The sequence below is a fragment of the Pipistrellus hanaki genome (genome assembly GCF_964339955.1).
Source record: "Pipistrellus hanaki genome assembly, chromosome: 2".
NCBI classification, from domain to species: domain Eukaryota; kingdom Metazoa; phylum Chordata; class Mammalia; order Chiroptera; family Vespertilionidae; genus Pipistrellus; species Pipistrellus hanaki.
Genome location: NC_140504.1, coordinates 61,545,978 through 61,568,792, shown reverse-complemented (window position 1 = coordinate 61,568,792; position 22,815 = coordinate 61,545,978). Strand labels below are relative to the sequence as shown.

At 41.1% G+C, this 22,815-nt stretch overlaps 1 protein-coding gene across 3 annotated transcripts; it reads left to right on the top strand.

Moving 5' to 3' along the window:
* Positions 1 to 1,207: 1,207 nt before the first annotated feature.
* Positions 1,208 to 20,826, top strand: RMP64 (ribonuclease MRP subunit p64). 3 transcript variants are annotated; one of them, XM_084874032.1, is made up of 9 exons: positions 1,214 to 1,340; positions 4,704 to 4,858; positions 7,512 to 7,591; positions 8,028 to 8,159; positions 8,619 to 8,696; positions 11,333 to 11,694; positions 12,014 to 12,075; positions 16,658 to 16,917; positions 19,404 to 20,815. In XM_084874032.1, the coding sequence occupies exons 1-9, from the start codon at positions 1,238 to 1,240 to the stop codon at positions 19,864 to 19,866; spliced, it is 1,695 nt and encodes a 564-aa protein (XP_084730158.1). In that variant the 5' UTR covers positions 1,214 to 1,237; the 3' UTR covers positions 19,867 to 20,815. The 3 variants fall into 3 exon arrangements, with proteins under 3 accessions (XP_084730159.1, XP_084730158.1, XP_084730160.1); XM_084874033.1 differs by lacking the exons at positions 7,512 to 7,591; positions 8,028 to 8,159; positions 8,619 to 8,696 and having other exon boundaries at positions 1,208 to 1,340; positions 19,404 to 20,822; XM_084874034.1 differs by lacking the exons at positions 1,214 to 1,340; positions 4,704 to 4,858; positions 7,512 to 7,591; positions 8,028 to 8,159 and having other exon boundaries at positions 8,619 to 8,700; positions 19,404 to 20,826.
* The last annotated feature ends 1,989 nt before the right edge of the window (positions 20,827 to 22,815 follow it).

Below are 22,815 nucleotides of genomic sequence, written 5' to 3'. Positions count from 1 at the left end.
ATCGAACCTGGGACCTTTCAGTCCGCAGGCTGATGCTCTATCCACTGAGGCAAACCGGTCTTGGCAGAATATTGTCTAGTCTTATGTTGAGGATGAAGTTGATAGCCAACATACAAGTTTCTTTGATGTGATTCCAGTTTTGCTGTTGCTCAAGATAGAGGAGCCCTATCTCAAAGGAAATCACTCCTGAGTTACAACTTCTACTTTGCATAATCCTTTATTTCTTTGCTTTCTTTTCCCCTAATGTCTGAGGCGGAGTGCATATGCCAACTCAACTCTGGGCCTCAGTTTCCTCATCTGTAAAATGCCTTGAAATACTGTAGTTCAAAACTTGGTTGTGCCTTAAAATCCCCTGTGGGTTTGCAGTGTTTCCCAACCTTCTCTCATGATGAGAATCACCTGGTGGAGTTGTTAAAACACAGATTCCTGAATCCCAACTAAGAAGTGCTAAACTAGAATTTTTGGGAACATATAGGTAAAATTGTATACCTAACTAGTGCTCTAAGACAGATTTTATATACAGAGCACTAAGTTAGGTATGCAATTTTACCTATATGTTCCCAAAAATTCTAGTTTAGCACTTCTTAGTTGGGATTCAGGAATCTGTGTTTTAACAACTCCACCAGGTGATTCTCATCATGAGAGAAGGTTGGGAAACACTGGGTTAGAGCATAAACCAAAGGCAGATTCCTTGCCCCATCTCCAGGATTCTGACTAATTCCAGGACTGGGCTTTCCCCCAAACTCTCCCAAGTGATGCTGATGAGCATCCAGTTTTCCCTGACTACCTGGGTCTTTTGCATCTCAGGGTTTGGTCCACAATTCCGTGCGGGCCCCGCCCCTCCTTCGCCCCGCCCTCTCCGGCCCCCTATTGGTCTCAGCTCCCCGGTGGCTCCGCGGTTCCGCCCCGCCCCGCCTCCCTCAGCTCCGCCTCCCGCCCCTCGCTGACCCGCCTCCCTCAGCCCTGCTCTCTCACGCTTCTCGCTGCTTCTTCTCTCAGCCCCGCCTCCCTCAGCCCCGTTCCCGCCTCTCGCTGACCCGCCCCCTCATTCCTGTCCCTTCTTCCGCTAACCCGCCTATCTCAGCCCCACCCACCTCCACTGCTCGCTGCCCCGCCCACGTCCTTAGCCGAACCCCCTCCTTCAGCCCCGCCCCCGCCACTCGCTGACCCGCCTCCCTCGGCCCCGCCCCCGCCGCTTGCTGACCCGCCCCCCACAGTCCGGTCCCCGCCTCCCAAGATGGCTGCTGTGCTGCGCCGCCTGGAGCCTTGGAACCGCGTGTCAATCCCAAAGGCAGGGAACCGCAGCGCGGTGACTGTGCTGGATCCCGGCGCGGCCCTGGGTGAGTGAGGCGCCCCGTGTGGAGACCAGTCCGCAGGCAGCGGGCCGGCGGCCACGTGCGCGGGGGCGGGACTTCCTGAGCCAGCAGAGCGCCTCGCAGTTGCTCGGGCCCGGGTCCGGGCCCGGGGGAGCCTTGGCTCCCAGGGACTGGCCCAGGGGAGCCTGGGCTCCGAGTTTCCCCAGGGGGCCGGGCGGTCCTGGGGTTTCCCCGCCCTCCCGGAACTCACGCGCCGCGGGATCCCCAGCGCCGGCACCGCCCTCACCGCTCCCACCACCCCCATCGCCCCCAGCGCTCCCACCACTCCTAAGGCCCCACTGCGCAGAGGGGGCCGGTGCGCCCGGGAACCCTCTTTTCCTTCCATGGGCTTCCTGCCTCCGCTGGGAGCGGTGGGGGAATCCCAGGGCTCTAGGCGGACCCCAGCTCTTCTGGCCTCTGCTTCTCATTTGTAAGATGGGGTTAGTCCTCGCTCCCGGTCACCGGTTCTTGGGAGCATCTAATGATGCTGATCCTTTTTTTGTTTTCTAATACCCAACAAGCTAAGATGTCTAATTACAGCAGTTAATCTAGGTTTTCCGAGGCAGTTTCAGTTTTCAATGTTCTGCTCTATGATCACCCTGTGTGACTCTAGTCATCACTAGATGCCCAGAAACTAGTACAGTGCCTGGCATACAGTAAGCATCAAGCCACGCATGCAGAATGAATAACCGCATAATACTGTCCTATTAGGTTTAAACTTATGGTCATTGAATATATTTAGAACAGTACCGGGTACATAAACTTTTTTGTTGTTTTTTTAAGTACACATAAGTTTAAAATTCAATCTATCAAACAGCAGTATTTATACTAGTAGTTGAAAACAAACTTGGAAAAAATACGTGGCAGAATATATAATAGCCGATTAGTTTTCAAATGTCCTTTATTTTTCAATTACAGTTGACAATATTGTATTAGTTTCAGGTGTACCACATAGTGAATAGGCATTTAAGTAACTTAGAAGGTGATCACTTCTTAAGTCTAGTCTTGGGGCCCAGCCAGCCTGGCTCAGTGGTTGAGGATCCACCAGTGAATCAGGAGATCATGGTTCCATTCTGATGAGGGCACATACCAGCGTTGTGGGTTCCATCCCCTGTGTGGGTGTCTGATCCATGATTCTCTCTCATCATTGATGTTTCTCTCTCTTTCCGGAATCAATAAAAATACATACATTTAGAAAAAAGAAAAAATATAAATCTAGTATTGGGAAAGTGCTCTTAAATTAGAGTGTATTGCCAATGTCTGATGCTATTGCCATTTTTAGGCAGTAGGGCATAATAATTAGGAGCTTGGCTCAAGAGCCAGATTGCCAAAGTTTGTGTTCTGGGGCTTCCCTTTGCTGGGAATTGTCTAACCCAGCGATTTTCAACTCTTTTCAATCTCATGGCACACATAAACTAATTACTAAAATGTTGCAGCATTCCAAAAAATGTTTTTGCCAATCTGACAAAAAAAAAAAAAAGTATAACTTTGACTCATTCACACCAGATAGCTATTGTTTTGTTGGCTGTTGTCATTTTTTTTTTTTTTTTTTTTTAATTTGAGAACCTAAGGGAAAAGAGGTGAGTGTCCCTGATTAAAAGTCAGATATTGAATGTTTTAAAAAGTCTTGCAGCATACGGGAAAGTCTCCAGTCTTTTTGCACTTGGAAACGTTTTCAAACAGGGATAGAAAGAGTATCTGGCTCTTAGGGCTCTGATGAGGAAGGAAAGAGTTAATGTCAAAGGTAAAGCATTTGGAGCAGTGCCTGATAGAGTAAACAAACACTTAACTGATATCTGTTGTTATTAATATGTTTTTAACCCATCGAATCATCACATCCTCTTGCACATCTATCTGTCCTAAGCAGTTTGCAGATCCTCTTCTTTCTTCCTCTATTCATAAATTCCTTAATAGGATTCCTTAACTGGAAATATACCAGCTCATTCCCCATCCCTAAGGCAACCCATCCTGGCTTCAGGTAGGTGGGACAAAAGCAGGTCCTCCGTGTTGTGTAAACACCATACAGGCTGCTAGTGCTACCCTGTGAGCCATACAGAACACATAGATAGCTCTTTCCACTTTGGAACAGTTATCTCCGGCTGAGCCCGTGTTCAGTCAGGCACTCACCAAGCAATTTCCAGTTGCCATGCGAGTTTCTCTTTTCTTAATATGTTCTTATTTAAAGTGGTACTGAAAGGCAGTATCTTTGGCTTTTAGTGCATGAATTTATCTAGTCCGTCTTGCATTTTGTGCGTAACAAAAGGGGGGATTCAGAGAAGTACACAATACAACATGTGTTCCACCTTCAAGTTACTAAAGGGGTAAGTGTGCACCAAATGACTGACTGCAAAGTACTCCTGTGAAAGATTATTAAAATCGTGATAAAATGTGATGCAGGTACACACACTTGTTTAACAGACATTCTCTTGAGTTTTAGACTTTATAATCTGTCACTGTTTTCCAACTTCTTACATATTTAATTATTAATTACATCTTTAGAGTTAAGGCTAATTATGTATTTGTTTTTGATTCCTTTAAAACAGCGATTTTCAGTCAGTATGCCCCAAGAATATTTTTTTTGTTGTTGTTAATTCTCACCAAGGATATATTTCCATTGATTTCTAGGGAGAGTGGAGGAGAGAGGGAAAGACAGAAATTAACAGAGAAACACATACATTGGTTGCCTCCTGCATGAGCCCGACCAGGGCTGGGCAGGAGCCTGCAGCCAAAGTATGTGTCCATGACCAGAATCAAACCAGGGACCCTTTGGTCCGCAGGGTGACACTCTGTCTACTAAGCCAAACTGGTTAGAGCCACAAGAATTTTTAAAACATGTACTACTTGACTGTTTATGGCCACTGACCTCTTTTCCCTTAGAATGTCAAAAAAAAAAAAAAAAAAATGACAACAAGCAACCCAACAATAGCTGTCTGGTGTTAATGAATCAAAATCATACCTATTTATTTGGTCAGTTCAGCAAAAAAAAAAAAAAAATTATTTATTTTATTTATTTATTTTTTTGGTGTGCCACAGTAATTAGTTTATGTGTGCCATGAGATGAAAAAGATTGAAAAATGCTGCTTTAAAACTGACAAGGAGCCCTGGCCAGATAGCTCAGTTGGTAGAGCATCATCCCAATACCCGAAGGTTGCGGTCGAGGCACGTACAAGAATCAACCAGTGAATGCATGAATAAGTGGGACAACAAATCAATGTTTCTCCCTATACCTTCTCTCTCAAATCAATAAATAAAATATCTTTAAAAATGAGGAAAGATGCTCTCTTCCTTTAATATAATACACTTAGTGCAGAAATACATAGTAAGTCTTATTAAAATTCTCTGCTTTAGACCTTTGTATTGCAGCTGTACTTAAAGAATGCTGGCTTGTTACCCTGTCACTGAAGAGCCAGACCTTAGATGCAGAAACAGATGTGCTGTGTGCAGTCCTTTACAGCAATCACAACAGAATGGGCCACCACAAGCCCCATTTGGCCCTCAAACAGGTAAGGAGGAAGCCTTGTGTTTGAGACTCAGCATGTTTGCTTGATGAAGATGGAGATCACACTGCTACTTCATAGTTGGTTATTTACGGAAACTGAGTCTACACTTACAGATTCATGCTCTCTGTTTAATTTTCTACTCCCATTACTTAAGATACAAAAGGTGACTTATTTCTTCATCAAAGAACTGGGATCATGGCCTTCCCCTAAGTTTTCATGTCTGGGCAGCTTTATCTCCTCTGAGTCTTTAATTCCAAAACCAAATTTATCTCAGATTGAGCAGATTTCTCCTCTTGGATTGCAAGTTGTGAATAATAACCTAGTCAGAAAAATTTGGTGTTCCATTTTCTCTGTTGCTTCCTTTTATGTAGCTGTGCCATCTAATTGAATTAGTCAAAACTGCCTCTGCTTCCGGTCCCTTTTAGTTCTGCCTCCATCTTTTTTTTTTTAGCCATGTCAAGTTTTAGTTGTCTTGCTATCCTACTAATCTTTCCTCTACTCTCATATATACTATAAAGCAAAATAGATTAATCACCTAAAACACAGCTTTGATTTTTAATGTCCCTCCACTGTCTCCTGAAGAAAGTCCAGACCTCCTAGGTTGGCTTATAGGATCCTCCATGATCTGTCCAATTCAGTTTTCCTAGCTCAGGCTTCTCTCTTGCTTTCATCTATTTTACATCCCAGGCAACCTGATTTCTTCACAAGTCTTCACCATGTTTGTCCCCTCACCTGAGCCTTTGCTTACCTGCTCCTGTATGTTTGGAAGGCCTAGTCCCCTCCTTCTCGGCCTTTTAAAAGCCTTCTCATCCTCTAAGTTCCATTTCAAGTCTTCTCTCAGTAATCACTTCTTCCCAAGGTGTAAAATGATGTTTATTATGGAAATCTCATTTTAAGTTGCATCTTTCTGATTAGTGAAGTTGAACTCCTCGTTTTGTGATTCTTGGCTACTGGGGCTTCTCTTGCGGCATTTGGCATGGTCTGTGTTGCAGTACAGGCATTTGTGTACCTGTTTCACGTCCCTGCCATCCCTTAGAGTAGGAAGCATGTATCATGATGCTGCTACACTTAGTATTACTCTTACGACTGCTCCCTTATATATCTGCTTAACATATCAGTTTGCAAAGAACTTTCATCTGCTTTAAGATTTATTTTTTCTACCTTCAAAAGCTAGCTACTAGAATTACCTTCACTCCAATGTTCCCCAAAGGAGAATAGAAAATAGTTTTGATTTCTCTTCTGTGTGACAATACTTTGGGTATATATTATAAAGACTGTCTGCCCTGGCCTGTTGGGCTAAGTGGATAGAGCATCAGCCTGCAGATTCGGGAACCCAGGTTTGATTACTGTCTAGGGCACATACCTTGCTAAGCAGGCTCAATCCCTGTCCCTAGTCAGGTGTAAGCAAGAGGCAACCAATTGATTTCTCTCATCATTGATGTTTCTCTCTCTCCTTCCTTCCTCCCTAAAATTAATACACACACATACACACACACACACACACAATATATATATATATATAAAACTGTTCTTACATTTCTCTATGTTCTCTCTTCCTTGATAAATTTCTCAAACCCCTTCCCGCCTTTGTTTGAAACGTAGCTCACTTACTGTGTTCCCCAGGTGCTTTACCATCTTGGTTTTTCAGTACTTCTCTCAAAGAATGGTGTCCATAAATAAAAAAATGAAAAAGAGCTGAACCCAGAGAATTTAGGGAATGTTGCTGCCATTGTTCTGAAAACTATTCTGTTAAGAAGAATCCCTAACTTTGATTGGATTTTTAGTAGCTTATATGTAGCTCTAGCAAGATACTGTCTTTGGCAGTATCAGTGACCATCTAGATTTTGACATCCTTCAGTCTGGATGCAGTCCCATGCATGCCCTTTTTGCGGTATTTCCTGAGGACCACAGAATTCTTGACACATTTTGTATAATGGATGGCTACCATTTTTTCCTTTAATTAAAAATGCGATTGAATGCCTACTCAGTGCTCAGTACTGAGTACAGTGGTGGGTAAAATAAACAAAATATATTGTTCTCATGGAACTTACAGTTGAGAGGAGAAAGGCAGTTAGTTAATCAAATGTCAGATGGTGATAATTGCTATGGAGAAAAAGTGCTGAGGGGATTGCAATTTTAAATAAGGCATATCTTTTAATTTCAACATTTAATTAAATGCACACACACGCACACACATACACACACTCTAATTTACTAGTAAATTTTTAGTAACTAGAAATTGGTTAGTGTTTATTTCCCAACATGCCTTGCACACAGTAGGTATTCAGTATGCATTTGTAAAATGAATAGACTGATCACTTTCCTAATTGAGCTTTCTGAAATTGAGCTTCAGAAAAATTATAATCTTGAGAATAATCTTATACTTACTTTGGTGTAGTTTATAGCATCACACATAATAAATTCTCGGTTCTAATGTGAGTTGAGAAATTTGTTTTGCTGCATAAATTTTAGATTTTTAGCCAGAAGTAATTGCTTTGAGTTACAGATTTCTTTACACTTAAAAAATAAAAGGGTATTCTGTGTATTCAGTATATTTCCATACTTTGAAATTTTTCTTTTCTTTGCTTTGCTGGTCCCATCAGTGGCCTTGTCTGTACTATATACATATGAATTTGAACTGCTCTTCCCCTTTCAGGTTGAACAATGTTTAAAACGTTTGAAAAACATGAATTTGGAGAGTTCAATTCAGGATCTGTCTGAGTTGTTTTCTTTCAAGTAAGTGGTTAGTTGCTTTGTGGTGAGAACTCTGTCTTGCTGTGATTTCCGTTTGGATTTTTTAACTTCTTAGTGTTGGAATATAACCAATTATACCTCAATCATACAAGTGTTGTTTTAATGAGGGGCGCAGGTATTTGTTGTAATCTCCGTTTGTTGGCTTGTGGGAGGGACTGGTGTCACTTGAAATCTGAGACACGATAAGATTACATTGAAACATCATTGTCCATGAAATTCAGTGAGTCCTATTTGAGCATAACTAGCTCAAATTGAGCTTAAAGGAACTCTGCACTTGAATACTTTCTATTTCCTATCTAGTTTTTTTATAAATGTAACGTACAAAATCCAAATTACTTTGGTTCTCTTTTCCAACATTGTATTTGAAAGTAGTTTCAATTTAATAATGAAAGTAATATAATTTTCTGTTTTTGTCAAGTGAAAATCGGCCTGTAGCTACCAAAGCGTGTGTCATCCCCAGCCAACCAGTGGTGGAATTTGTGTTGATGAAGATTTTGGGAGCCTGCAAATTGTTACTTCGCTTGTTAGACTGTTGCTGCAAGACATTTCTGTATCCTTGAAGCAACTGAAATACCTGTTTCTCAGTTGGAATTGTTTGGATAAGTTTAGTAGTATTTCTGTTTGAAAGCTAGGGGGTCTGTAGGTCTATAGGAGTTATAACCTATGGAATTCTTATAAATTTGCTTCTTGGCCTCCTTTTCCCAGGAATTGCTTCGTACTACCATTGCCAGAGACTGCCTATCTCTCTCTCATATGATATGTATTATCCTTAGGACATTGACAGAAATTCTTAATCTTAGAAACTAAACCTTAGGAACTTAGTTTAATAATGAGAGCTCTAGCAGAGCATATACAACTGTATTTTAAGTTTCCATGAGTTAAATAGAACATGTTTTAAGGTTTTAATTCCTCAAAAAAATTCTATTTCCAGTCTAGTTCCTTCATAAACATAACTTACAAAATCCAAATTACTTTGGCTCTGTTTTCCAACTTTAACTTAATTCTTCAGTTTGACCGTGAAACATCTAGGTTTGCAAGAATTCATTGTGTTAAACCTTGTGATGGTTGGGCTGGTGAGCAGGTTATGGTATGTATGTACACTCCTGTGAGATCATTTCTTTTTCATCTCTTTAACTCAGCCAGGTTTCTGACTGGTTTTCATATTTATTTTCCCAGGGGATGCTGAACTTGTGGGAGTTCTGTTTTGTTTGATCAGAGTTTATGTGGGGTAGATTTGGACGCTAAGTGTTTTATGTCAAAAGATTAGGTTTTATTTTTTTTATTTTTATTTTTTATTTTTTTTTTATTTTTTTTTTTTATTCTTACACCATTTATTAAACATCTATTCTTTTCCTAATGGCTTGAAATGTCACTTTTATTATATACCAAATTCCATGTATATGAGTGTGCTTTCAGAGAAAAGATTAGGTTTTAAATCTGAAGGCAAGAGACCACCTCAACACTAAACAATTAAGCAAATGAAATCCTAGGATTAACCATTAGAATAATAATTTTAAAAAAATCATTGCTGTAATCATACAGCAGCTGGCCCATTTAAAGTGAAGGTCTTTCTGGGCAGGCTGTATCAATTAATTCTTTTAGCTCTAGATTTATAATTCTTAATGGCTTGATCTTCCTTATGAACTGCAAATCGTTTTTCTCCACCTGAAACATTACTGCTTTTTGAAATACAGTTAGTTGATATAAGAACACTGGAAGTAGCTGAAAGGTAAAGAGACCTTCTCTTGCATCTCTATATATTACTAGAGGCCCAGTGCACAAAATTTGTGCACTTGGCAAGTAGGGGTCCCTCAGCCCGGCCTGCACCCTCTCCCAGTCCAGGAGCCCTCGGAGGATGTCCCACTGATGGCTTAGAAGGGAGCGGGCCTAAGCTGGTAGTCGGACATCCTTAGGGCTGTGGCAGAGGTGGTAGAGGCTCTGTGAGCCTGTCTTCTGGCTGAGCAGTGCACCCCCTTGTGGGAGCGCACTGACCACCAGGGAGCAGCTCCTGAGTTGAGTGTCTCCCCTGGTGATCAGTGCATGTCATAGTGATTGATGGGTCCACTGTTCTGTCGATTTGTATATTAGTCTTTTATCAGCGTTTTTCAACCGCTGTTCCGCGGCACACTACTGTGCCGCGAGATGTTGCCTGGTATCCCGTAGGTGCAGACAAGACAAGAATTTTACAATTTTTCACTATTTTGTTTACTTAATATTTCATAATAAAGTAATTATAAAATACTTTCTTTGTGTTTATTTGATTCCTATTCAAGAGAATTACTTTATATATAGTCAATATAGGCACAGAGTTAAATTTTTTAACATTTTCTAATGGTGGTGTGCCTCGTGATTTTTTTCATGAAACAAGTGTGCCTTTGCCCAAAAAAGGTTGAAAAACACTGCTTTTATTATATAGGAGAAGCTTACTTGATGTTCAGTTGGACTTGAAATCTGCCCATATTTGTAAAGAGACCAGATTTGGGCCGTTTTATACAATTGGGATGGTTATCTCTAAATTAAAACTAAGAAAAACAAAAACAAAAATTGTCTTTGAAGCCAAATCCGGCTTGGCTCAGTGGATAGCATGTACACTGGTTGCGGGCACATCCCCATTGGGGGGTGTGCCATAGGCAGCTGGTTGATGATTCTCTCTCATCGATGTTTCTAACTCTCTATCCCTCTCCCTTCCTCTCTGTAAAAAAATCAATAAAATATATATATATTTTTAAATTTTCTTTGGAGATTAAAAACCTTGCTTTGCTATCTTAACCTGGATATCTTTACCACTGTTTCCAGTCATTCTTTTTTTCTACTTATTCTTAGAGGTAACAATGTTAACATTATTAATTGTATTATTTTAAATGTTAATCATTCTTGCATATAATGAAAATAACTTTTGTGATTACAACAATAAAACATGCTATTTCAAGAAATTTTAAAATTCAGGAAAAAAATGTAAAAAACCTGAAATTTACCTGACATCTCAACACCTAGATAAAGCCAAACTTAGGATTTTGGTGCATATCCTTTGAGACAGCTTTTCCATTTAGTTATGCTTTAAAAGAAAAAAAAAAAAAAAATTTTTTTTTAGAGAGACGAAGGTAGAGGGATAGAGAATTAGAAACATCCATGAGAGACAGCATTGGTCAGCTACCTCCTGCACACCCCATAGTGGGGATGTGCCCGCAACCAAGGTACATGCCCTTGACCAGAATTGAACCTGGGACCCTTCAGTCCACAGACCGATGCTCTATCCCCTCAGCCAAACCGGTTAGGGCTTCAGTTAGTTTTAAGTAACATTTTGTTATGTGTGTGTTTTAAATAAGTGATATTTTAAATATATTTTTATTGATTTCAGAGAGGAAGAGAGAGAAACATCAATAATGAGAATCATGGATTGGCTGCCCCCCTGAACACCCTCTACTGGGGGTCAAGCCTGCAACCTGGGCATGTGCCCTGACTGGAATCAAACCTGATACCCTTCAGTCTGCAGGCCAACTCTCAAACCGCTGAGCCAAACTTGCTAAGGCTTAAGTAACGTTTTGTACTTGGGGTTTTACTATCATATTAAGGCTAGAATAATCTATTTGCAAATATGTGCGATAGGGTTTTTTATCTTTAGTGGTAAGTTGATAGGCATTTATTTTCAGCTTTGAATTGTGGTAATTATGTAATCTGCAAATTGTAGTTACTGGTTCATTCATGATCTATTTCTTTCTCTAGGGTTCTCTATAAAGGTGTTTTAAAAAGGCTGATTTCTTTATATGAGCCATTGTTTGGATTGCTTCAGGAGGTCTCAAGGATTCACCCATTGCCTTACTTCAAAGATTTTACCTTTCCTTCTGATATTGTTGAATTTTTAGGACAGTCTTATTTAGAGGTCTTTAAGAAAAAAATGCCTACAGCTTTTGCAGCTAAGGGAGTAACTAAATTGCTAAATAAACTGTTCTCAACAAAAGAACGATCACTGAGGTGCAGTGAAGAAACTTCACATAGGAGTTCCAATAAAGCTAATCAAATGAAGATCAATGTACAGAATAATGTGGATCTTGGAGAGCCAGTAAAGAATAAGAAAATCTTCAAAGGTAATATGCTTTGATATAGCACATTCTTAAAAAAAAGTGGAAGTTACAATATACTCATGGGTTGCATAGAAGAAATCCCATACCTTTTATTTTTAACACACATTGATTGTCTTTAAAGAGGTATGATAATTAATACATGTGTTTTCTAAGTTTGAACATTTAAAGTTGTTTGTTCCTATTGTCTTATAGTTCTGTGCTTGCTTCCTCTCTCTCTTTTTTTTTTAATAATTTGGCAAGAAATATCATTATGCACTTAAGAATTTGTTGATTTGAAAATGGTATGCCTAAGTTTTTGTATTTGATCTTTTCATCTCCACAGCAGTCTCATCAGAATTTGATGTGAGGGCTTTCTGCAAACAGCTGAAACACATAGCTATTCAGGTTTGTATTATTTTAATATAGCTTGATTTCTGCTAATGTGTACAGTACATGCCACTTACCAAGGACATAGATTGAATCTTACTTCTGTATTTTATCCCTAGATCTAAACTTAGTACCATCTTAGTTCTCAGTCTGCTTCTGAGTGGAGACACTCCAAGGGATTTGAATGTATCGAGTTAATTCAGTTAATAAAGTGCCTTCAGAAAAATTTTATTGAGTTTTGCTAAAACTATAAAGTGACCCTAGGATCCATTGTAGGTGTGGATTATACTGTAGAATACACAGTATAATCCACAGAGAATGGGCCTTGCAGTCATAGAGAAATACACGGTTTGAGTCCTTTAGTTTGTACTAGCTGCGTGACCTTATGTAAGTTTCTTGACTTGCTCATATCTCTACTTCCTAATAGTCTGTACCTCCTGGGGTTGTGCCATTTAATGCAAGTTAAGTTCCAACATAGAGTCAGGAGTATGATAGATACTTAATTGGTATTAGATGTGATTAGCTACTTTCAGTGTCATCATCCTCCTCCTCATCATGATGCTTCCATTTCTTCCTGTCCAGGTTTAAACTTCAACATGACTCCTTAGTGTCTGTAAATTCTTTTTGTTCTGGATCTAACAATATGTATGTCCGTGTCACCCTCTTTCATCTGGTAACTACTTGACTTCTTTTACCCTTTGTCTTCTCAAAATTGTTTTTTTCTGGTTTGCTTCATGGGTTATTTCTTACATTCCATTTAAGAATTCTGTCATTTCTAATGTCAGAGTACTTTCTTGAATATTTACAAAGCTTCCAGCTTGCATTTACATTATGTCCAATTCATGAGTTCCAGAGGGAGGAACAATAATGATAATAATGGCTAATACATACTTACATTGCATTTACTCTTTGTCAGGCATTGTCCAAAATATATATATTTTTTGTTCAAAAGTGTTTGTTTAAACAGTGCACCAGACATGTACTGTATATAAGAATGCTTAAAACAGAGATTATTTGAGTGGACTATTCAGTTTACATGATTTCTAATGGGAAAAGATGATTCCGGTTTCAAACAGTCTTCTGGGATGAGTTAAGTGTGGGAATGGAGGTTCCATGTATCCCATTCCTGCCCCCCTGGAAGGAAGTGAACTCCTCCCCTGCAGCTTCTCCTTTCCAGCAGCAAAGAAAGTAACACACCTGTGCTCTCTTCCCCAGGCAGCCAGCTCCTCCCCAGGCTGCGGCTCCTATTTCAGTTCCATGTACAGGGCTCTGGTCTGAGAGACCAAGGAAGACTGGCCTGGCAGCTATCCCTGCTGACCTTGCTGTGATGAACAAGCTGACAGGAAAGGGTGTAACCTCAAAGTCCCTGTGACAACTTAGGAAGCTAAAATGCCCTTTGCCTTAGAGCATGTGTGGCGAACCTTTGACCCAAGGGCTGTATAAGGCTTGCAAAAGGCGTCAGGGTGAGTTAATTAAATGTTTGACCAAATACAGCAGACTGATTTTTAAGTTGATAATTTTGTCTGGCTGAAGAATGTTACTATAAATATCCAATAAGCACTTGATAGAAAAAAGGTTCCCCACCCTTGTTTTAGAGAGGAAAAAAAGCTTGGACAAAAATTTGTCAAATTGTTTCCAAGTGACATTGCTACCCTAAAGGGTGTTTCCTAAAAACTTCAACCCAACAGTGGGAACAGACAGTGTGGGACAGGCCACCCTGGCTATTTCTCCCGCACAGTATCTTCATTCTCCAACTACAATAAGTGCTTAGACAGAAAGGCCAAGTCTGCTGGGATACTAAGAGATTGCTACATCAACAATAAGGAGCACCATATCCAAATGATGGTGACAGGAATGTTGCTGAATTTCCCCAACTGTAAATGACCCTGGTTGCAAAAAAATAAGAAAACAAACAGCGAGACAATTTACATATATGTTGAACCATATCTTTTCATCATGCACAACTGCTCCTCCCATCCGAAGGTTAAATCGAATATTTATACATATCCCTTACATCTCCTTCGTTCTGTGCCTGCCCGTGTCCCGGTCACACATGCTGTGGGCTACACTGCTGCACAGAGCACGTTTGAATTTGTTTCTCGCTTAGGATATGATCTGGGTCTTCTCTTAATTGTTCCGGATGTCCGCGCACACCAGAGTCTGAATTGTTTATCTTGTCACTGTGATGTCCGCCGGAGTGGTCTCACTGCGCATATATGACTGGGCATCGGTGTAATCCAGCTACTAGGGTTTCTTTCCTAGAATCAGGGCGAGGAGGGCCAGGAAGATGAAGAGACCCAGAGTCACAGCAGCCACTCGACCCACCACCACCCAAATTGGAGTCGGAGTCGGAGTTGGGGGCGGGGCAGTCGGGGGCGTCGTGGGCACCTCCTCATTCTCTACAACGTAGACCAAAAGGAATGCCGGTTGGGCGACGATGTCGGGAGGGTTTTTGACATCACAGACGTAGGTGCCATTATGGATATAGTGCATATTTTTTATTTTGATTGATACGTCCTTTTTGCCGAGGTCTCCAGCCCAGGTGACTCTGTTCTTGAACAGCGGATCATTCCCCACATATGACTTGCCATCGGAGAAATGGAAAAAGGACAAGGCCTGGTGGCTCCCCCCGGGCCGGAAGCTCCAGGACATTGAGGTCAACTGGCTGCTGTTGGTCACAGAGTTAAACTTGCAAGGCAGCTTCCCTTGTGTCCCATAGGGCACGTAGATTTCTTTAGGGGTGATTATCTGCAAGGCTGATACTCCAGCAGTCAACAGCCCCAGTGCTACCGCCAGCACCGCCAGCACCGACCACAGACAGCGCCAGCAGACCCTGGTCTCAGTGTCCGCCCCGGACCCGGCCCCTGCAGCCGGCGCCCACATCATTGTCCACTCTGCCCCGCGGCCTCGCTCCGGGCGGCTGGGCTGCCGTTGGGTCCACACACGGGCGCCGCCTGGCCACCACCCTGCCCGCCTAGTGGCCCCTCCGCGCCGCGCTGTCTTAAGTACTTTACCTCCTATAATCCTAACACAGGTCCTGTGAGATGGGTGTCATCATTAGTTTCCATGTTTCAGGTGAGGAAATCGAGGTGCATAGAGATCAAGAAACTTGCTTAGAGTACGTGGCTAATACGGAGCAAGAGCTGGGATTTGAGCGCAAGCAGTTTGGTTTCATAATGTTCTTTACCATTTACACCAGTCTCCAAAATGGTTTTTTCAACCCTCTTTTAAGAACTGTGACTCTCTGTGACCCTGAAACTTCTGTAGTCCATCCACCTATTCCTAGGATTTGAAGTGGGTTGGTCAGAATCCCTCTCATTCATGACTCACTGCCACATTTTTTAGCAATTAGCACTAATATGCTTAGTTTGCTTTCAGATGACTTCTTTAACCAGTCACCACCACAAAGCATTGGCAGGTTTATACTTTTATATTTTCTACTGGTTTTTATATTCTTGAGGATAAGAAATTCTTTGGAAGAAGGTACGCTTTGATTGAAGGATGGAAGCAGACATAATATGTGACATAATTTCATAAATAGTAAAGTTGGTAAAATTCAAACGACTTAATACAGAAAGGTGGATTGAAGAGACAAAGGTGCAACATCAAGAGATGGTTAAATTGAAACTGAAAACGGTACTTAATTAGGCATTTTAACATGTTGAGCAATCACCCCTGACTTCATGTGTCTTTAGTAACATTTATAACCCATCATTGAGGAAGGTGACTTGGGGTATAGAAGGAAGTGAAGAACAAGTTGTGGGAGTCCAGGCGAGGAAAGAGGCTTTTCAGTGTTTCTTTTCTCCCACCAGTTTGGCTTTGACCAATATTTAGTCATGTGAAGTTTTTTTGTGTTTTTGTTTTTGTTTTTTAATATATTTTGATTTTCCACAGAGAGGAAGGGAGAAGGATTGAAAGCTAGAAACGTCAATGAGAGAGAAATATTAACCAGATACCTCCTGCACACCCACTATTGGGGTTGTGCTCCCAACCAATGTACATGCCCTTAAACGGAATCGATCCTGGGACCTTTCAGTCCTCAGACCAGCGCTCTACCACTGAGCCAAATTGGCTTCGGCTAATCATGTGGAGTTTTATTCTTATGTGTAGGTGAAAAAGATGTGTTAGAATGTTTATATTGTTTTCCGTGTGCAATTGAATTTAGCTGTAGATGGGATCTATTGTAGCACAGAGGGGGACAAATTTTGTATTAGGAGCAGTGAATAAAAAATTAAGTTTTTTTGGACAAAGGGAAAGTACAATAAACTAAAAAGGGTTTTCTTTTTTAAAAAAAGACTGATTTTCAGCCTGCCCAGCATGGCTCAGTTGGTTGAGCATCACCCTATCAACTAGGAGGTTTGATTCCCAGTCAGGGCACATGCCCAGTTGCAGCTCAATTCCCAGTGTCGGGCAAAGCAGGAGGCAGCCAATCAATGATTCTCTTTCATCATTGATATTTCTCTCTCCCTCTCCCTTCCTCTCTGAAATGAATAAAAATATATTTTAAAAGTGGGATTTTCAAATTTTGATAGTCTGAGTCAACTTTTCTCTATTGTTACATATTTACAGTTCAGTAACAAATCACCTTTCTATATTTCAGAAGACCAGGTTTGAATTTAAATGTCCTCAGTCCCAACTAAAGGCAACGAAACATTCTCCTCAGAAGGTGACAGAATTTCCAAGTGCCACAGCTTTTGTGCAAAAATTCCAAAAGGCTGAGACTTTCATACAACTTTCTGAAGAAATCCAAATGGCGATTCTGTGGTGCAGAAGCAAGAAGCTCAAGGCTCAGGCTTCCTTTCTGGGCAATAAACTTCTTAAAAGTAACCGCCTTAAACATGTGGAAGCTCAAGGTTATAGGTAGGTATATTAAAAAATTATGTTCCTTTTCTTGTTGTTATTTAGGAAATAGTATATATAAGTCAGCTTTCTTTAAAATGGGTAAGGGGGCCTAAAAGTAGAATCTGCTCCATCTGCAATTTTATTTGCTGCTTCTGTTGGGCACAGTTGTATCACTGTGAGGAGTAAACTTGGTTAACACATTAAGCACCCAGCCTGGTTTGTGTTTTGTCACCGGTGACTGGGCGCTTGACGTGTTAATTGGATTTATTTATTTATACTCTTCACCATTCTATCCAGTCATTCGGAAGCATTAGGAATGTCTGAGGATACAACTGTATGTAAAACAAACTTAATCCTCACAGATGCTAGCTTTAGTAGCAATGATGGCCCGCCTGCCCACAGCTTCAGAGCAGCAGGATGAGTGAGTGAGAGCAGATGAAGAAGGTGCCTGCCTTCTACAATACAAGGGCACACACCATACTCCCAAGGTCAGGGTCAGGTAATGTTCCTTCCCAGGAGCTAGACTCTCCAGGTACTGCTTTCTTTGCATAGAACTATCTAAAGATAGTCATCTTTGATTGTGAGCCAGTAAGTACTGCTTGAAATAATATAATACATGAAATTAGACACTTGAGGGCTTTATTTTTATTGAAAAAAAGAAACACAAAAAAACAATAGATACTCACAGTAACAATGTCAGCCACAAATGGCAATAATGATTCTTATTCCCCATTCACGGAGGCAGTCCTTCTCACCAGGTTTTACTGTGTCCTTCAAGCAATATTCTGTACATTCACTATAATTTCTTATCTATAATTAGACATATATCTATTCAGAACTTTATATTGGTTCCCATTCTGCCTAATATTTGTTCATTTTTTTAATTTATTGAAAAAATATTCCCATTTTAGTAAAAAATTGGATATAGTAAGGGTTTTGTAACAAGTTTTGATGAAAGGATATGGGAGAAATTAAGTATTCCTCAGGAATGAATTTCTGGAAAGGTTTTCACTTTGGGATCCCTCAAAGGCTGTCCATCTAAAAGGGATCTCAGGTTGGGAGCAGCCTGAGATGGAGAGAATTGTCTTGCTCAAGATTGGATTTGATGTCAGGGTTAAATGAAGCAGAGATGATAATCATTAAAAGTTCATGAAAAGGATAACAAACTAGTGTTTATTTGGTTAAACCATTATTTTGCATTTCACAAATATATAGTGCTGTTTTGCTGTTTAAGATGTAGAATATTTTAAATCTACTTCGTGTGCACAGTAATTGTAGGGTAGGCAGTATTATCCCCATTGAATAGGAGAGGAAATTAAGGGTTTTGTTCAGGGTGTTGGAGATGTACAGGTCAATTCAGATCGTCTGTTATCATCCTTTCTATTTCCATTTTAAAAACATATAATTTTATTGATTTCAGAGAGGAGAAGGAGAGAGACAGAAATATCAGTGATGAGAGAGAATTATTGATTGGCTACCTCCTGCACAGCCCCTACTGGGGATTGAGCCCACAACTCAGGCATGTTCCCTGGCCAGGAATTGAACTCTGACCTCTTGGTTCATGGGTCCATGCTCAACACACTGAATCACACCGGCTGGGTGTACTTCTGTTTCCTAGGAAATATATCTAGCCTTTCACTGCTTAAATATCTCGCTTTATATTAAGACAAAACCAGTTTGGAGGCAGAGATCAGTTATTAATAACATTATAATGGCCTTCCACAAAGTTCTATATGTTTAAAAAGGAAGAGGGGAGGATGGTTGGGCAGGAAGTACAGATGCATGCTAATCTTTTTGAAATCTGACTAAACAACCGGTGAGACAGTTAGCAAGGTACCAGTGCACCTGTGGCAGTGCACCCTATTCAGAAGCAAAATACCTAAGTCAATCAGCTATTTGAGTTCTGATTTTCCAAACTTGAAGATGATACAGATGAATCATAAATTGGGAAGCTCAAAGCTGTCAGTCTTGTGTGCTAGAAGCCCTGTCTTCTCATTCTTTATATAAACTTCTTCACTTTTATTCCTTTTTTCTTATTCAGTTCCTGCTACAACTTCCAGGAAGTTGTTTATACAGAAGTGGAAGAATGCACCCTCACAGACTTTTTCCTATTTGAGATTCATCCTTTCTCCAGTACCACTTCAATTAATTACATTAGGAACAGATTAGCAATTATCAGGAAAAAACTCTGACACTAAGTATGGAGGTATCTCACCACTAAGCTACCTTGCTAGGCAGTTGTAGGAGCTACTTTTCTTTGGGAATATAAGGGGGACACATTTGTCTACAGCCTGAATGAGGGAAGTCGTGCTCTGAAAACAGATTTGAGTTGAAGCTCCTATTTCCTTATTTTTCATCATGATTCTGGGGTTGTACACAAGAATGGGACTTAGGTAAATTGTGTATTTTCTGTTGGAAGTTGGTGAAAAGCAGACAAAAGTTTTTGAAAATGTTTTCTGCCATTTAACAACCTCAGATTTTCTCTTTCTCCCTGTCCTTTAAAGTTTGCCCAAGAAACTAGAGTGCATAAAAACATCGATTTGCAACTGCCTTCTTCGTGGCTCAGATAGCAAAACTTCAAAGCATCAATCGAGATTAAGAAGATCACAGAATAAGTTTTTACTGAGACAGAGAAAACCACAGAGAAAGTTGCAGCCAACGCTTTTAAAGGAAATTCAGCAGCCCCTTCAAGGGACTCAGAGTTCTACAGATATCAGTAAACGGAGACTCTCACACCGAGCAGTTCATAAAACTAATCTCTATGCTAACAGTAAGCAACTCTTGAGTAGCAGAGTTTCAAATCCTGTCATACAAACTAAGGAGAAACAAAATCATGAAAATCTTACAGGAAGCAATGAAAATGAAAGGGATTCATGGACAATGATGCAAATAACTAAACATAATACATCAGGAAGCATTAAGGAGACAGATGACATTGATGATATTTTTGCTTTAATGGGAGTTTAGATACTCCTCTGTGAGACTGTTAAGTGATTAGCAAACTTGTCCAGTGTTCTGCTGTTTTAAGTGGAACTTCTGAGATCCGGAAAGATCTGAAAGCACCACTTGGACTCGAGAATTACTGCAACGTTGATAGCAATTCATTTCAGTTTAATAAACATTTATAATAGCCTTGTGTCATTTATTGGCAGATGGTAGATTATTCAGTGGTTCAATTTGCCAGGTGTTAAAATGAAAAATCTATATCCTGCCCTTGAAAAGCAGATATCCAGACTGAATCTGGTAGGGTCCCTAAAAAGTAGTAAGTTTATAACTTACCTGGGAATAAAGACCCGGTTACTTAGATTTGCAAAAACCTTCTCCAAGCCTTATAAAAAAAAATAAAAAAAATGGGGAGGAGGTGGGGAGTAGCAAGGAAGCACGGAATAGGCCACTTTGGCCTTACTGGCTCCATTATAGGTAAGTCCACTTCTGAACATCAAGGTTTGTAGCTCCTAGGGTAGTCTGTCTTGTTGATACATTAAAGTTGATCATTAAAGGAACCAGGGTCAGGCGCAGACATTATTTCACTTTATTTGTTCACCTTATCTCATAGAAGAGGATGTTCAAATGCTTTTGGAATTTTCCAAGTTTGTGGGATTTTTTTGTTTTATTTATAGGGTATGTGTGTCTGATTCTGGAAAGGATATACTGGAATGTGACCCAGGGTTATACATGAAATATAACAGGATAAAACAAAGTGGAAGTAGGTGAGAAAGGTAAATGAAAAAATAGAATTAGAAGACAGAAAATAGACCCAGATATGTGGCTAAACATTCTATATATTAGAGGTAATATGCAAATTAACCCTCTCAAGATGGCTGCCTACAAACAGGCCAGCAGGGGGTTAGTGAAGGACAATTAAATGACCGGACAAGAAGGCTGTGTGGGGCAACCAGGTTGGCGGGGGAGCCATGAGGGGTGGCCAGGTCATCAGGGATTGCAGTTGGGGGCAACCAGACTGGCAAGGGGGGTAGTTAGGGGTAACCAGGCCAACAGAGGCAACCAGTAGGGGGTGGGGTGGGGAGCAGTTAGGGGCAATCAGGCCGCCATGCAGAGGTAGTGAGGGATGACCAGGCAGGTGGGCAGGTGATTGATTAGGAGCCAGCAGTCCAAGATTGTGAAAAGCATGTCTGACTGGATCTCCAGGATTGGGCCTAAATCAGCAGTTGGACATCCCCTGAGGGGTCCCGGATTGGAGAGGGTGCAGGATGGACTGAGGGGATCCCTTCACTTCCCTGTGCATAAATTTCATGTATTGGGCTTCTCGTAAACTTATAATTTGGGACTGATGCTGTCATCTGACATTTGCATGTTGCCTGTTCAATTGTTCCAAGAGGGTAAATCTTAATGTATTTTCAAATAATGGTGTGAAGTTTAAGGTAAGTTTTCAAATGTTCTAGCTTACTAGAGAGGTTAATAAGCTTCTTTTTGTTAGGTAGGTTGTAGCTTTACGTTTTATGTTATATAGACATAAAAAAATGAAATAGTATTTTCATATACTGCATTTTTTTCCTTATGCATCCTATCATTTTCTTCTATTTCCTTTCCCTTCTTTATCTGGCCTTGCTCATTCCCTTTGTTTTTCTGCATATTTACCCTTATCTACTAGAGGCTTGGTGTACGAAATTTGTGCATGGCAGATGTGTCCCTCAGCCCAGCCTGCACCCTCTCCAATCTGGGATCCCTCTCACAATCCAGGACTGCTGGCTCCCAACTGCTCCCCTTCCTGCCTGCCTGATTGCCCCTAACTGCTTCTGCCTGCCAGCCTAATCACCCCCTAATCACTTCCCTGCCAGCCTGATTGATGCCTAACTGCTCCCCTGCTAGCCTATTTGCCCCTGCCATTTACTGCAGGCCTGGTCACCCCTAACTGCCCTCCACTGCAGATTGGGGTACCCTCCCCCCAAACTGCCCTTCTCTGTAGGCCTGGTTGTCCCCAACTTCCCTCCTCTGCCAACCTGGTCACCTCCAACTGCCCTCCTTGCAGGCCAGGTACCCTCCCCACTGCCCTTCCCTGCTGATCAGATTGCCCCCAACTGCCCTCCCTTGGAGGCCTGGTCTCTCAACTGCCGTCCTCTGCTGGCCATATTATGATGGCCATCTTTGTCTACATGGGATAGCCATCTTGTGTTGGAGTGATGGTCAATTTGCATATTACTTTTTTATTAAATAGGATGGTTTTCACACTTTAGGCTATTTGAGAATCACCTAGTCCTGCTACTGGGGAGGATTATGTCAAACTCAGGACTAGGTGTCGCTGCAGCCTTCTTTGGGTGCAGCTGGGCGGGTGGTAGTGCAGCGCTCCTGGCTACAGTGGAGGCGGGGCCAGAGCTCCCTGGCTACCATAGCTGCCTGCGCTGTGGGACCTAGATCCCTCAGGCTATCCCCGCAAACTCTGACCTTTCCGTGGGTGACTGAAAAACTCCCTTGAATCCACGTGTTTGCACCGATTCGGGCGTCTCAACTGCTCGATGGACTTCTCCGCTGTGGGTTTTCCAGGCCTCAGAGAAGCTCCTCATTTCCTGGTAGGATGGCGCAGCCTTCCCTCTGAGCCCGTAGCCCGTAGCCCCCAAACTTTCCTAATTTTAGTCAAATGGCTGAGAAATGACAAGCAACACTGATTTAATACTAAAAGTTGAGAATCTATAAAGCTATAAAAACAATTCAACTCTTACCTTATAGGAAACAACTCAGGAAAACATTCTTGTATTTTAGAGGCAACAAATTTCTGGATCTTAAGCACTTGTTTTAAAAGATGTCCCATGGAAGATTTGTCAATTTTTGTTAACACCATCTGCAAAAAACAAACAACTAAGTGAGTTCATGTATGCAACGTATGAAGCATACACTATGTGCTTTAACTACACAGGAGTATAATACTTGAATTCAAAACCAGTGAAAAGGACCCTGAAG